The sequence below is a fragment of the Protopterus annectens genome, chromosome 8.part0 (assembly GCF_019279795.1).
Source record: "Protopterus annectens isolate FY-2018-M chromosome 8.part0, PAN1.0, whole genome shotgun sequence".
Lineage (NCBI taxonomy): Eukaryota > Metazoa > Chordata > Ceratodontiformes > Protopteridae > Protopterus > Protopterus annectens.
The window spans coordinates 18,112,515-18,126,304 of NC_056741.1; the positions used below are offsets into that span (position 1 = coordinate 18,112,515).

The 13,790-nt window shown below is 42.4% G+C and overlaps 1 protein-coding gene across 1 annotated transcript in view; it reads right to left on the minus strand.

Moving 5' to 3' along the window:
* Positions 1-13,790, minus strand: part of NOP2 (NOP2 nucleolar protein) — a 776,755-nt gene that overhangs the window by 662,784 nt on the left and 100,181 nt on the right. Inside the window, exon 2 of the mRNA XM_044079578.1 lies at positions 10,503-10,664. Coding sequence (XP_043935513.1) covers positions 10,503-10,608 — 106 coding nt within the window. The 5' untranslated portion in view covers positions 10,609-10,664. The remainder of the gene's footprint in view (positions 1-10,502; positions 10,665-13,790) is intronic.

A 13,790-nucleotide genomic window follows, 5' to 3' on the forward strand; every position in this document is an offset into this window, starting at 1 on the left:
GGTTTGCTTAGAAATAGCCTTGCCCTGGGCTCCAGGGGGCAAAGCTGACCAATAGCTGTGCTGATTTCCGAAGGTCTTTAGCCCTGTCAAGGTAAAACCTGAGCTGTCTATGCGCACATCAAGAGAATGTAGGATCCTTTCATCTCTATATCGAGGATTAGGAAAGAAGGTAGGAAGGTGTATGGACTGATTAAGAGAGAGTCAGGCTAGAAACCACCTTAGGCATAAAGGAGGGGTTGGTTCTCAGAGAGACCCTATCTGCATGGAAAATAAGAAAAGGCTCCACAGCCTTCAAAGAATGCAGCTCCGAAACCCTCCTTACTGAAGTTATAGCCAAGGGGAAGGCAGTCTTCCAAGAGAGAAACTTTAAATCTGCAGTGGCAGCAAGCTCAAAAGGAAAAGTGAGTTTCTCTAGAACAAAATTAAGATCCCAGGCTAGGGTAGGCGCCCTTCTGGGAGGTTTTAAGTTGCAAGCACCTCTGAGAAAAATTTTCATCAGGGGATAAGAGAAAATGGGTTGCTCAAAACAACAATGAGCAGAAATGGCTGAAGCATGGATCTTGACAGAGGAAAAAGAAAGACCACCCTGAAGCAAAGCAGCCAGGTATTCCAGGATCAGAGGAAGGGTAGGCTGAGAAGAAGACTACCCTCTAGCCTGCATCCAATGAGAGAACCTTTCCCATTTGCCAGCATACGGCTTCCTAGAGCTAGGCCTCCTGGCCTCCCTCAGCACGTCAACCTGCTGGGAAAGGGAAGAAGAAAAGGATAGAGTTCAGGATGGATAGATCTAGGATAAGACGCCAGGTCTTTTTTTGGAACTAGGAAAATTCTGGAATAGAAACCCTGGCCTACCTGCTGAGCAGAAACTGATTCTATTGCTCCCAGATGTAACGGACACAAACGTTGCTTTTCTACTTCTGCCCTTTGGTTTGGAAGAGCATCCAGGAATCCTTTGGGTACTGGAAAGAACTGTATCCCTAGGGCACAAGTTGAGTACCCATTTGTCATCCGTGATGGTGGCCCAGACATTTTTAAAAAGGGCCAAACTTCCTCCTAAAGGACTCTGCGGGCAGGCAAGAACAGGCAGAAGTTGGACAGTCATTGAGAATGTTTAGACTGAGATGCAGGCTTAGAACTTCCCATCTTGGAAGAGGAAGCCTACCAACGTTTAGATCTTTGAGGGGTAGCCACTTGTCCCCCTAGAAGATTTGTAACCTCTAGTCTTAGAACAGCTCTGTCTACAGGTATCAGGGAACATCCAACTCTTAGAAGGGCAATTCCTGCTAAAGCGAGGAAGCTGAGAGTACAGTTGTGTACCTACCATAAATGTAGATGTTCGAGTGTATTCACTGTTGACGTCATTACACTTGGGTTATCCTGCTGGCAGGCTACCCGCAGTCGGCCTGAATTCCAAAGTCCTGGTCCGGCGTCGGTTGCTGTCGCCTCTTCCCTAACGTCAGTGCGCCAGGGGTATACAAGATGCAGCCAACGCCATTTTCTTCAGTTTTTCTTGCCCCAGATGTCAGCTGCCCCCAAAAGGGTAGGCTAAAAACATTGCTTATAAAAAGCATGCACTAAAATAAACATTACCTTCATCTACAAGCAAATACACCACATAGGTTGTATAGAATAGAGAAGTACAGATAAGTCCCAGCAAAAAAAGGGGGATGGAGGGTGGGTAACCTGGACTGCAACAGTGAATACACTCGAACATCTACATTCATGGTAGGTACACAACTGTACGATGTTCATCGTGTTTCACTGTTGCAGTCATTACACTTGGGTTGAATCCCAAAGCTGAGGTTGGGTGGCTGGGTCTAAATAGAATTTGGAGTGGCTATGAGGCCCTGCAGAACTGCAGTGGCAAAGCCTGCTCTGGATTTAGAGTAAAGATGTAAGTGGTAGTGCTTTGTAAAAGTGTGCACTGAAGTCCAAGTAGGAGCCCCCAAAATATCCTTGGTTGGTACTCCTCTGAGGAAGGCTGCTGAGGTGGCTGCTGCCCTGGTCGAATGTGGCCTAATGCCCTTAGGCACTGTCTTGCCATGTTGTGAATAACAGAAACAAATGCAGTGGCCTATACATTTTGAAATAGTCTGCTTTGAGATAGCCTTTCCTTGTGATCCTGCAGCATATGCCACTAAAAGTTGACCCTGCAGCATATGCCACTAAAAGTTGCTCAGTCTTTCTGAAAGCTTTAGTTTTGTCCAAGTAGAAGCGTAGCTGTCTGTGTATGTCCAAAGAATGCAGAAGTCTCTCCCCTTTATTCTGGGGATTTGGATAAAATGTAGACAAATGAATGGTTTGATTGAGAGCCACACTGGATACTACCTTAGGCATAAATGTTGGGTTTGTCCTTAGAGAAACCCTGTCCAGATGGAAAATGATAAAAGGTTCCACAGCCATTAATGTCTGTAACTCTGAGACTCTTCTTGCTGAAGTAATTGCTAGGAGCAGAGCTGTTTACCATGATAAGAATGTTATCTTGGCTGTATTGGCTGGCTCAAAAGGAGGCAGTGTGAGCTTTTCCAAGACAAAGTTGAGGTCCCATGCAGGTATTGGTGCTCTTCTTGGGGGTCTTATGTTTTTGGCCCCTCTGAGGTACTGCCTTAGTAATGGATGTGAAAAAATAGGTGTGTCTGTATTGTAATGAGCTGAAATGGCAGAGGCATGGATCTTAATCGATGAAAAGGATAGGCCTTTACCCAACATCTCAGTTAGGTATTGTAAAATTTGAGGAATATTTGGTACAAGCATGTGGATTCCTTGCGCCTGGTTTCAAGCACAGAATCTCTTCCATTTTTCTGCATATGATTTTCTGGTGCTGGGCCTCCTGGCCTCCAGAATAACAACCATAACGGTTCTGCAAAGAGGTGTGTCCAGAATGGTTACATTAATCGCCATGCAGCCAGATTAAGGGTTCTGAGATGGCTGTGCAGTATCTGATTGCTTTGTTGGGTCAGCAAATGTGGTATTTGAGGTAATGTCCAGGCTGGGCCTTGAGACAAGCTCTTTAGGATAGGGTACCAGTGCTGGCGTGGCCAGTCTGGGGCAATCAGGATCACTTTTGGCTTCTCTTGTCTGACCTTGAGGAGTACCTTGGGGAGGAGAGGCAGTGGAGGAAAGGCATATACTGTAAGGTTTTTCCAGCTGAATGAGAGCATCCACTTTCCATGCTAGCTTATGATAAGTCTTTGTACAAAATCTCTATAGCTGGCAGTTGTGAGGGGAGGCAAATAGATCTATGTCTGGGCATCCCCACTTCCTTGTTATTATGCTGATGATTTGTGGATCTAGTTTCCACTTGTGAGTATCCATGAGATTTCTACTTAGTTCGTCTGCCAGAGTATTTCTCTTTCCTGGCAGGAATTATGCTTGCAGGTGTACTTGATAAGTCAATGCTGTGTTCCACAAAATTATGGCTCGTCTGCAGAGGGGGTAGGAATGCGTGCCTCCCTGCTTGTTTATGTATCACATGACTGTAGTATTGTCCATCCTTATCAGCAGTTGTCCTGGATGAAGTAGATCCTTGAAAGCTGTCAGGGCATTCTGGACAGCCAGCATTTCTTTTAGATTGATATGAAGATACCTTTGGCTTGAGGGCCATGTGCCCTGAATACATTTTCCTGCCTTGTGTGCACCCCAGGAATAATCTGATGCATCTGTTATTGTCTGCCTGGCAGTGGGTAAAATGAAAGGCTGTCCCTTGTTGTGGTGACAGGCCTGTGCCCACCATCGAAGCTCCTGCTGCGTCGGTTTTGGACTTCGGATGCCTGTCCTTGTCTTTATCCTTGCGTTTTTTTTATAGACTCCGGTCGTCGGCTGTTCTGCCGGCATTGTAGAATTGAATCTGCGGCCAAAGTAATGAAAGGCAAAATCGTACCGACGCTTAATAGTGCGTTGGTTAAATCTAGCACAAAACCGACAAGCAACGTCGTGATCAGGGCCTAGGCAAGGAATACAGTAAGAGTGAAAATCCTTATGAGGTATTTGCTTCCCACAAGAAATACAATCGTTAACTTCTGACATCAGTCTGGAGAAAGAAAAAAAAGTTTCCCCAACAGGGTACTTAGCTTTAAAGAAGACTTCGGATCTGAAATTCGAATTCGAAAATCTCAGGAGTAGCCGACCGGCACTTGCGAACTGCTTTTGCTTCGGGCACCGCGCGGTAAGAAAGACAGAAGAAAATGGCGTCGGCTGCATCTTATATACCCCTGGCGCACTGACGTCAGGGAAAAGGCGACAGCAACCGACGCCGGACCAGGACTTTGGAATTCAGGCCGACTGCGGGTAGCCTGCCAGCAGGATAACCCACGTGTAATGACTGCAACAGTGAAACACGATGAACATCTTGTAGAAAGTCTTTAACTGTCTGGATAGACTTGGCCTCGTCTTCCATCTTCTTGAGCACTTCCTCTGCTTTGCTGCCAAAAAGACTGTCCTTATGCAAAGGTACATCTAAAAGCTTAGCCTTAACAGGCTCTGGTAGGGGCTGCTCCCTGAGCTAAGCGTGCCTTCTAATAACAGAGCCAGTAGCTGTAGCCCTACACGAAGCTCCTAGAATGTCAAAACCACAATGTAATGAATGTTTATTGACTAGACTGGCAGAATTCAGCAAATCCTGCATATCCTTACTCTCCGCCAACTGAGGCACACCTGCTATTCTAGACTTAATAGCTTCCAAGGTGTGCTGCTGTTACTTCAGCATATGAAAAAGACAATTAGTAGGCCTAATAGCAAGAGTGGCAGAGGTATAAACCTTTTTACCCCACCTATCTAGGTTCCTGGATTCCCTGTCAGAAGGAACAGGATTTTTGGCCTTAACTCCTTTAGGGCCTTGAGAAATAACCTCTGGATCAGCCAACGGATTCCTGAAAAGAAAGAAATGAGAATCAGGGACTCTATAGTACCTATCAGGCTTCCTGGGAGCAGGATGAACCAAATTTGGAGTCAAGGAATTTTCCAGAAAATCATCATCAACCACTTCCAACACCAGTGGAATAGCCAAAGGCTTATGCTGAGGCAAATCCAAAAACTCCCTAATCCTTTTCTTAGAAAGGGGGTAATCCTGACTTTCCCATTTAAAATGCTCCCTGAGGGTATTTAAAGTATCACCAAAAGAGAAATCTTCTGGAGGAAAAGCAGAAGGGATGAACTCCTCTCTGTCTGAATCCTCAAAAGGAGAGAAAGCTTGAGAAACTTCCTCTTCATCAGCAGAAATGCTAGAAGCATCAGAACCTGAAAAGGACAAAGCCTCAGGAGAGACATCCCTACCTCTTTTTGAAAGAGGAGGCTGTGAACCCCTAATAAGAGTCAAAAGGTCATCAGCCATTTTAACCATTTGAGAATGAGGGGAACGAGAGGAAACTGGAGCCTGCTTCTTCACAGGCTTACAACTGGAAGATTTACCTGCAAGTCTAAAGGACTCAGGAGGCCTGGCAACCGCCGAAGTTGCAGTCGAAATAGTCGGTATGAGCTTGCTGTCTAAACGAAGAACGGAGGTCTCGGACACCGGAGTCAGCTTCGTGGCTCCGGATCCAGCTGAAGAGGCAGCAAGCGGAAGGTCAGAAGGCTAAATGAAAGCCGGAGGCCTGGGGGCCTCTGAAATGGTCTCAACTGAGGAATGCTGTTGAAAATCTGCGGGCTGCAGGGGCTGCAAAGGCACCTCACTGGCTACCGCATGACTGATGACCAACCTAACATCATCAGAAGACTTGACCTTCAGAAGCCTGTCACGGTCCTTATCTTTACGCTTCTTGAGGATATCTGAAGCCTGAAGACCAGCGAACGCCATACCAACAAACTTAGGCCAAACTCCAAAATGCTTAGCTAAAAGCTTAGCCCGACGATGAATAGTACGCGGATTAAAGGACACACAAAGATCACAATTAGGAATGTCATGGTCAAGGCCTAAACAAATACAACAGGAATGAAAATCTCTATGGGGAATCTTCTTTCCACAGGCAAGACAATTTTTAACCTTTTCTGACATTCGTTAGGCAAGAAAAGAGGATCCCCAACGGGGTACTTAGCTGTAGTTGACTTCAACTTTGTAGTCGGAAACAAAAAAGTTAAACTGCTGACCGGCACTTGTGCAAGAAATGCTTCTGCTTCAGGCTCCGTGGCAAGGAAGACTGAGGAAGTGACATCGGCTGCCTCCTTTTGTATCAGACGCCCTGACGTCCTTTACAACTGACAACAGCCAACGTTATTTTTACTTACCTTTGGTATTCTGGCCGATTGAGGGCTACCGGGAGCCGGATAACCCATTGGTTAGGACTGCAACAGTGAAACACGATGAACAACAGTGAATGATCAGGTCAAGCTCATTCCTGTAGTCTCACATGCTCTGAGACAGAAGCCAGACTGCAGTCCAAACAGTAACATTACTCCAGATCCTGGCCTCAAAATAGTTGCATATTATTCAATTCCATGTTCTGTAAGGTGTGGGTACGCCTAGGGCTCAGGCCCATCCCTAAGGTTATGCATCATTCTTAACTGAAAGAAAGGTCATGGAGCTGACCTCCCTGCATTCACCAAAACACTATACACCATTATTATGCACATCAGCTTCCTGATGCTACGTCAGGTAAAACCAGGTAGACAAAGTATGCTCACCAAAATCTCTGCAAGGTACTAATGTTAAAACATCCACTTTACTCTTACACCCTTCCTAAACAATTACACTCTATCAAATTACCATCACCAAGGTGAGTAAACCATCCATTGTTCTGTCTTTCTCATCCAACTATTTTCTCAAACTGTTACCACCAAACAAATCAACACAACAGAGGACAGGGGGTGGTATGTTCCAAAGCCATAGTAGTTTGTTCACTGAAGTCACAAAGCAGCAACATTTGATCTGTCAGCCATTTGCATTTACAAACATAACAAATATTTCAGGCATGGGCAATAACCCCCTTTTAGCTTGCAATATATCACAACAGTTGTTCCCTTAGTAAGAAGTGTCCAGGCTATTCTTAAAATATCTAAACTAGTGCTAGCTTTAATGTAATTTGGTAGCCTGTTCTATGCATCAGCTGTTCTCTCAGAGAACTAAAGATTGTATAAAAAGATTTATAAAGTCTAAGAAATCGGAAATAATGAAGTCAGTTTGCTAGTTACATTAGATACAAACTTGAGTATACAGTAACAGTATGGAAACCTTATAAGAAAACAAGCATGAGTAAACTGGAAAGTGTACAGCAGAAATGTATCAAGGGTGTCCATGGATGTGAAAATGTAAGTTATTATGAAAGACTAAAATATCTGAACTTATGTAGTCTCTCATATAAATATTTAAGTGGATACCTTTCTTGGAGACAGCTACCTCTGGAAATGTTTGGGGTTGTAAAAAAATTAGTAGAGAATCATCAGACAACCTGTGTAGAAGATTCTATATGTGTGAGACGGGATTGGTTCTATAAACTAATATTAACCTATTGGTTAATATGATTAGAAAAACCTCAAAGCTGGATCTACCCATGTACCCAGGTCCTTAAAATTAATCTACAGTGCATATGCTTAGTTTTTGATGTATTTATCAGCATATTATGTTCCTGTGCCCAAATGGTCAATTTAGGGCATACCTGCAAAAGAACTTGACTATCTGTAACACATGCTATCAGTTTACCCAGTTTCAAGTCATCTACATACAGACTGTAGAACACCTCAGATGAAAGACAGATCTGAAAGATATAATCTAAACGAGCATGGGCCCGGGATAGAGCACTGTGGGACACCTTGATAATCTAAACGAGCATGGGCCCGGGATAGAGCACTGTGGGACACCTTGATAATCTAAACGAGCATGGGCCCGGGATAGAGCGCTGTGGGACACCTTGACTGTAACCTCAAATTTCACCTATCCAACTGGTGTATGATTCTTGCCATGTCCTATTTGTAAGCCATGCAGCTATCCATCTTATGAGTACATCAATACAAAGTTGTTCTAATTTACTGATCAGTGGTTTGTGTATGAACCTATCAAATGCTTAAGTTAAAATTATACAAGTTACATCACAGCACAATTTTTCATTCATAGCCGTTATTATTACAGAACATAATGTTACAGGTGGTAACAGATCTATTTTCAATATATGACATATAGTTTCAAGCCCCAACCTTTCCAGTTCTGACAAAATTTTATCCAATATAGTCTTCTCCATTATTTTTACACAACATGAAAGTAAACTAATGGATCTGTATGACTTTGGGTTTGTCCTACTCCCCTTTCCCTTAAAGACAGGTTTCACAAGTGCTCGTCTCCAATCTCGACCTATGTCCCCATATTTATACAGCCAAGTACATAACAGATGTAATGGTGCTGCAAATTCATGCCGAAGTGCTCTCAGGTTATTATTACTAATGATGGTCTCCTCCCTGTGCTTTGTTTCACTTGTGCATTTCATTTTCTATATAACCTAATTTGATTTCAGTATCTGAGGTTACCTGGATGTCACTTGGACAATTTATCACCCCCCTTTGTGGAGCCAAATAATTTTGCATAAAATTTTGTAAATGTATCTGTAATCTGTTATGCCTGAAAATAAATTTTAGAATCTACACACAATTTTTACGTTTTCACTCCAACTACATCTTATGTATCTATACAATAGTTTCCTATTATGCTATATGTTTATATATTTCATTCAGTACTCTCTCAAATCTTGCGGTGGTGCAGCGGTAGCGTTGTTGCCCCACAGCAAGAGGTTCTCCCATTCGATTCTCGGCTGGAGTGCCTTCTGTGTGGAGTCTGCATGCCCTCCCCACAGTTAGGTGGGCGTTCGAAAGACATGCGTAAATGAGTGTGCGTTCGATGAAGGTTGAACGTCGAGCTGGCACCTCGGTGTTTGTCAAAATCTGCTGCCAATCATTAGCGGACCGGAGTTCCGCTGTGGCGACCCCTAATCGGGAAAAGCCAAAAAACAACTCTCTCAAATCTTGTCTCGTGCTATTGTTTAATTTTTTTGGCCTCCTTTTCTTAAATTTTGTCTCTCTCCATCATCAAGTACCTTGCTCTTATGGAAATATTATCTTCTTGAAGTTATGTGCCTAGATCCTGATGTTAAACATTTTTTTTTTTCATTTTTTGCAATCAAACAATTTCTCTTTCAAAACTTTCCACATTCCCTCTGTAGTTTTTCCACTGAACACAACAATCCAATTAGTTTTACATAGTGACTGTTTTGCTTCCATATAATCTGTTACTAATCTTCTGTGCAATGATTTAGTTTTCAGTTTGGAAGAATTATCTAGCAACAAATTAACCTTAATAACCCCATGATCACTGCACATCAACAGTGGTAAAACTTGACATTAAATAATCATAACTTCTTTTGAACACAAAGGAAAGAATGTCTGATATGTTCCATTCCCTGTAGGCTTTAGGCTTTATTACAATCTGAAACTACTGCTGTTCCTAAACATAAGTCATACAATTTCCTTACTAATGTTGTTGAATCAATATTATTCAAGTCTGTTTCTGGTAAATTTACATCTCCAGCCACTATTCTTCCTCCGTTTCAAGCAAGAAACATATGAATTCCTCTAAGTCATCAGCACTTGACTTTGGTGGTTAATGCACTCCAAGAATATGTTCCAGGGCTGTCTTTACTGCAATGGTTACACAAGCTACAGTACTGGTGTTATAACTGAACATGTTATAATCACAGATCTAATAACATGAACGACACAGGAAAATCACATATAATGTGCAATACAGGCAACCAGAAGAAAAATAAATATCAAATAACATGTACTTCTAACTTCATTCTTCGATACCTTCTTTCATCAATTCAAAACTCTTTACAGCAGCTCTGGCACAGAGAACTCAGGACTGTGTTCAGATAAAGTTATATATTGTGTGTGTGTGTGTGTGTGTGTGTGTGTGTGTGTGTGTGTGTGTGTGTGTGTGTGTACATATACACACAGGCTGTGTGCGCGTGCATGTGTATACATATACACACAGGCGTGCGTGTACTCATCCACTGAAGACATGTGACCATCCATCAAATGAAATACTTGTTCCTACCCGCCTACAGCATCAGGGGATGCAAGGGGCAGAAAGGCAAGAGCCAGAAAAAATGCTTTCAACTGACAATGTCAAAGTTTCTTTTAATGTTTCTGACCTCCCTTTCATTAATGGCAGACAAGTGCTGTGCAGAGTCTGTGCTCACCTCCACATATACACTGCTCGGATATAATGCCAGCATTCCCTGACTAGGCTTATTACCTTATAGTCCATCTGTATCTGGACTACATTTCTAGGTCTCCCCCCAGATGGCATTCCTACAGCAAGATGTTGCAAACTCCGTTTCCTGCAAAAGCACTGGTTACCAATTTCCATATCTCCCTATGTAGCTCATCCAGCACCCAGGATGCTAGTCTTACTACATTAGCGTGCAGCATAGTCTAAGCCTAAAACACTGAATGGTACAGACAGACAACTCAAAAGGTCTTGTATTCTTCCCTTGTTATATATATACTTTGGGGTGTGGACTTACCATCAAGCAAAAACTTTGAAACTTCTGTTTCGGCCCCCTTCTGTTTCCGAGCCTTTTTCCCAGGACCTCGTTTTTGCTTCTTCGTCACATCAAATTTTCGACCCATTTTTATTTCTTTTTGCTACAGATGGGCAAAGGACCCCAGCCAAACCAACTTCAGATCTGAAAGATAAAGGATAACTAGCTGAACTCCAAGAATATCATTGTCAGCACACAGCACTTGTTCTATGAAGTGTAATCACATGTTACTTTCAAATTCTCTTAAATAAGAAAGTAGGGAACATAGCAGAGCATAACAGGAGCCAGACATCAATGCTAAGATTTAGGCTACACCAAGCTAGACACAACTGAGGTGAAAAACATTCTAAAACAACTAGACACAAGTCAAAGCAAATTGTTTGGTATTTGTCTAAATTTTTCCAAGAATAACCCCAGCATAAAACACAAGGCTAAAAAACAAGTATCATAAAACAATGTCCTCCAATTACACTGACAAGATTTAAAGAGTACCAGGTTTCAATATGAACAAAGCCGTCTTTAGAAGCAGACAACTAGACCATACTGTTTTTAATTTTGCTCTGGTCACCCACTGATCATATACAAACAATACAACTTGCCATCCATTCCTTTGGGGTGAGAGTCTACAGCCCATTTGTTCCCCTAGGGGTCGAGCAAACCAGGAGTGTTCCATCATCCACTCAGGAACCAGGGTTTTCTGTTTATACTCCTAATTCCTTGCACATGCCCAGTATACATTCTTCTGGGATAACATGCAATGGGTGTAATGCAAGAGTGTCACTACAGTGGGCGAGTGAAGTGCAAAAAAAAAGCAGCCTCTCAAGACAAGCAGATCATGCATGCTTTACTGGTTCCACCTGGGAACATTTACCCATCCCCCTTTAACAGGCGACAGGGCCTAGCCCCTTATCTCTCCCTCCCTCTGCCAGCTGCAGCAGGTATCCAGGCCATTAAATAAACTACCCCTCTATGCCAACATAGCTGGCAACACTGAAATTTAATACCATTAAAAAATTGTTGCTCCAAATGCAGAATGTCACCGAAGGAGCTCATTTAGCTAGATATCATCCTTTTTTCTATCACTGGCTTTCTAGATTTTTTTTTACCTCTTTTAATCTTGTGTAACTTTATGCTATGGTTTTCTTTTGAAAGTTTTAGCCAAGGTTCCAGAATGTGCTCTCATGGGTATATATTAAACTTTTAATCTAGCTTTTGTCTGGTTATTTCAGAATTATATTACAATGTTTGGGATGATGTGCTAACTGTTGGGAGATGAGGTATTCATCAGGTCTACAGTATGGAGAATAAAGTATCACCATCTAGCAAGTGCTTATAATGTACGTAAAAGCAACTCCATCTTACAAACATCTGCTGCTTTCCCAGTCACATTCCAAACTTACTTTCTGCTAGCAAATCTGTTAATCTAACGATTTGTCAAAACACTCTTCTTTAGGGTCACTGCAGTCCTTCCTGCAACTCAATAACTTTCTTTCTCTTACCCACTGGTTCCACCTCACAACCATGTACAGGCCTTGTTATTTCTATCATGCTCTGTCACCTATACAAGCAAGCAATTTCTGGGACCCATCCAAATGTACAATGCCATTACAGGGGTTCTTTTCATATACAACAAAGGACTTCAAGCCAGTTAAAGACTTGAGTGATGCTAGAGGCTGATGCAACTATCGGCACCTAGGCCAAGGCTTTTGGCCTGAAGATCAAATAGCAAAACTTAAGAATACCAACTCTCAAAAGAAAGGGGGCAAAAGACAACTCCAAACAGACAAAGCACAGATGCTGAAAACAGTAATATCAATGGCAAGGCCAAGGTTGACTACTTGAACTGAGCCACTGAGACCAGTGCAGACATAAATGGGTTGACTGATGACCTTGAAAGAATGAGGGCTGATGTGCACCTAACGAGGAAGAATCAGGATCCAGACCCAAAAATGTGGGCAAGTATGCTGCTCTCAAGCCGCTCATGTCAGCAGACGATGACTCTTGGAACCACATCGGCTGAACAAGGACATGTACTCTTGCAGTATAATAGACAAACAGATCTATGGGACCGGACAGATGCTGATGATTATGATGATGAGGTATGAAAGTATACAGCACAGGTACAGAAATGGCAGCAGACATACTTTTTTAGCAAAGGGCCAGGAGAGGGGGTTGTGTAAAGCATTAAACTTCAGATACACAGCTCCAACAAGCAGATCATTAACAGGAAAATGAACAGGTTTTACACCACAGAAAGAAACATCGGAAGGTTTCACCTTCTTAGCACTGGGCATGGAATCTTAGTCTAGTTCACACTTCCTGTAACCCAATTTCTTATAGGTGGAGAGGGAAGCCCTGAAAAAGTGCTCAATAGTAGAGTAACCAAGAGTTTCTCTCAACTCTTCAAACAAATGTCCCCCAAATATTTAATAGAGTATTTATTTACTTACTTGTTTACCTGGGTAAGTGCATTGATCAATATGGACTCATTTTAGGTGCAGTCTGGATATAATGCAAGACATTTCATAAACAAAAAACACAGAAATATTAGCAATAACTAGTTCAGACTAGTCACATACCAAAAAAAACGCTTAACTAGAATGTATATAGAGTGCAACATCCAATATAAACATTAGTTTCTGAAGTAGGTCAACCTTCAGTAAATCAGATAGGAAAGGAGAAGAGACATGGAAAGGAGACGGGTTTATTGTTTTAGGTGATGTATCCTGTGTTGAAGCAGGAACATCCGGCTTGGATAAAGAGATGCTTTTCGAGTTGCATCCTAAATTGGCAGCGTTTATTTCCTTTAGGGTGATAAGGAAAGACCGCCAAACAATAGATCTTGGAAAGGAGAAAGCATGTACTATGCTGTGCAGTTTGGTTTTTAGGGATAGCGAGAGCTGGTGCATTTTGTGAGTAGTATCTCAGAATGCATGAGAAGGTACTTTCATGAAATCTAGCTGTGTCTGGAGTTGGAAGTAGTTTGCAGAGTTGGGATCTTAATAGTAAGCTAGATCTTTGTTTTATGATTAACCATTTGGCTTTTTCTAGGGGGATATAGTGATGCTCGCAGACAAGTGAGACTGTAATGAATTGGCAGACACTGTTTGAGATTGTCTGAAGAGTGGTGGTGCTTTTCTTGGGGGCGATAAAGGAGAACTTCTTTGTTGATGGTTGGATGTGATGGAAAGGAGATCTTTTTGTTTAGTTTGAAAAGAATAGTTTGGTCATCAAGGCTTTGAGAAGCCATTTATGGATGAGAGAGAGAGA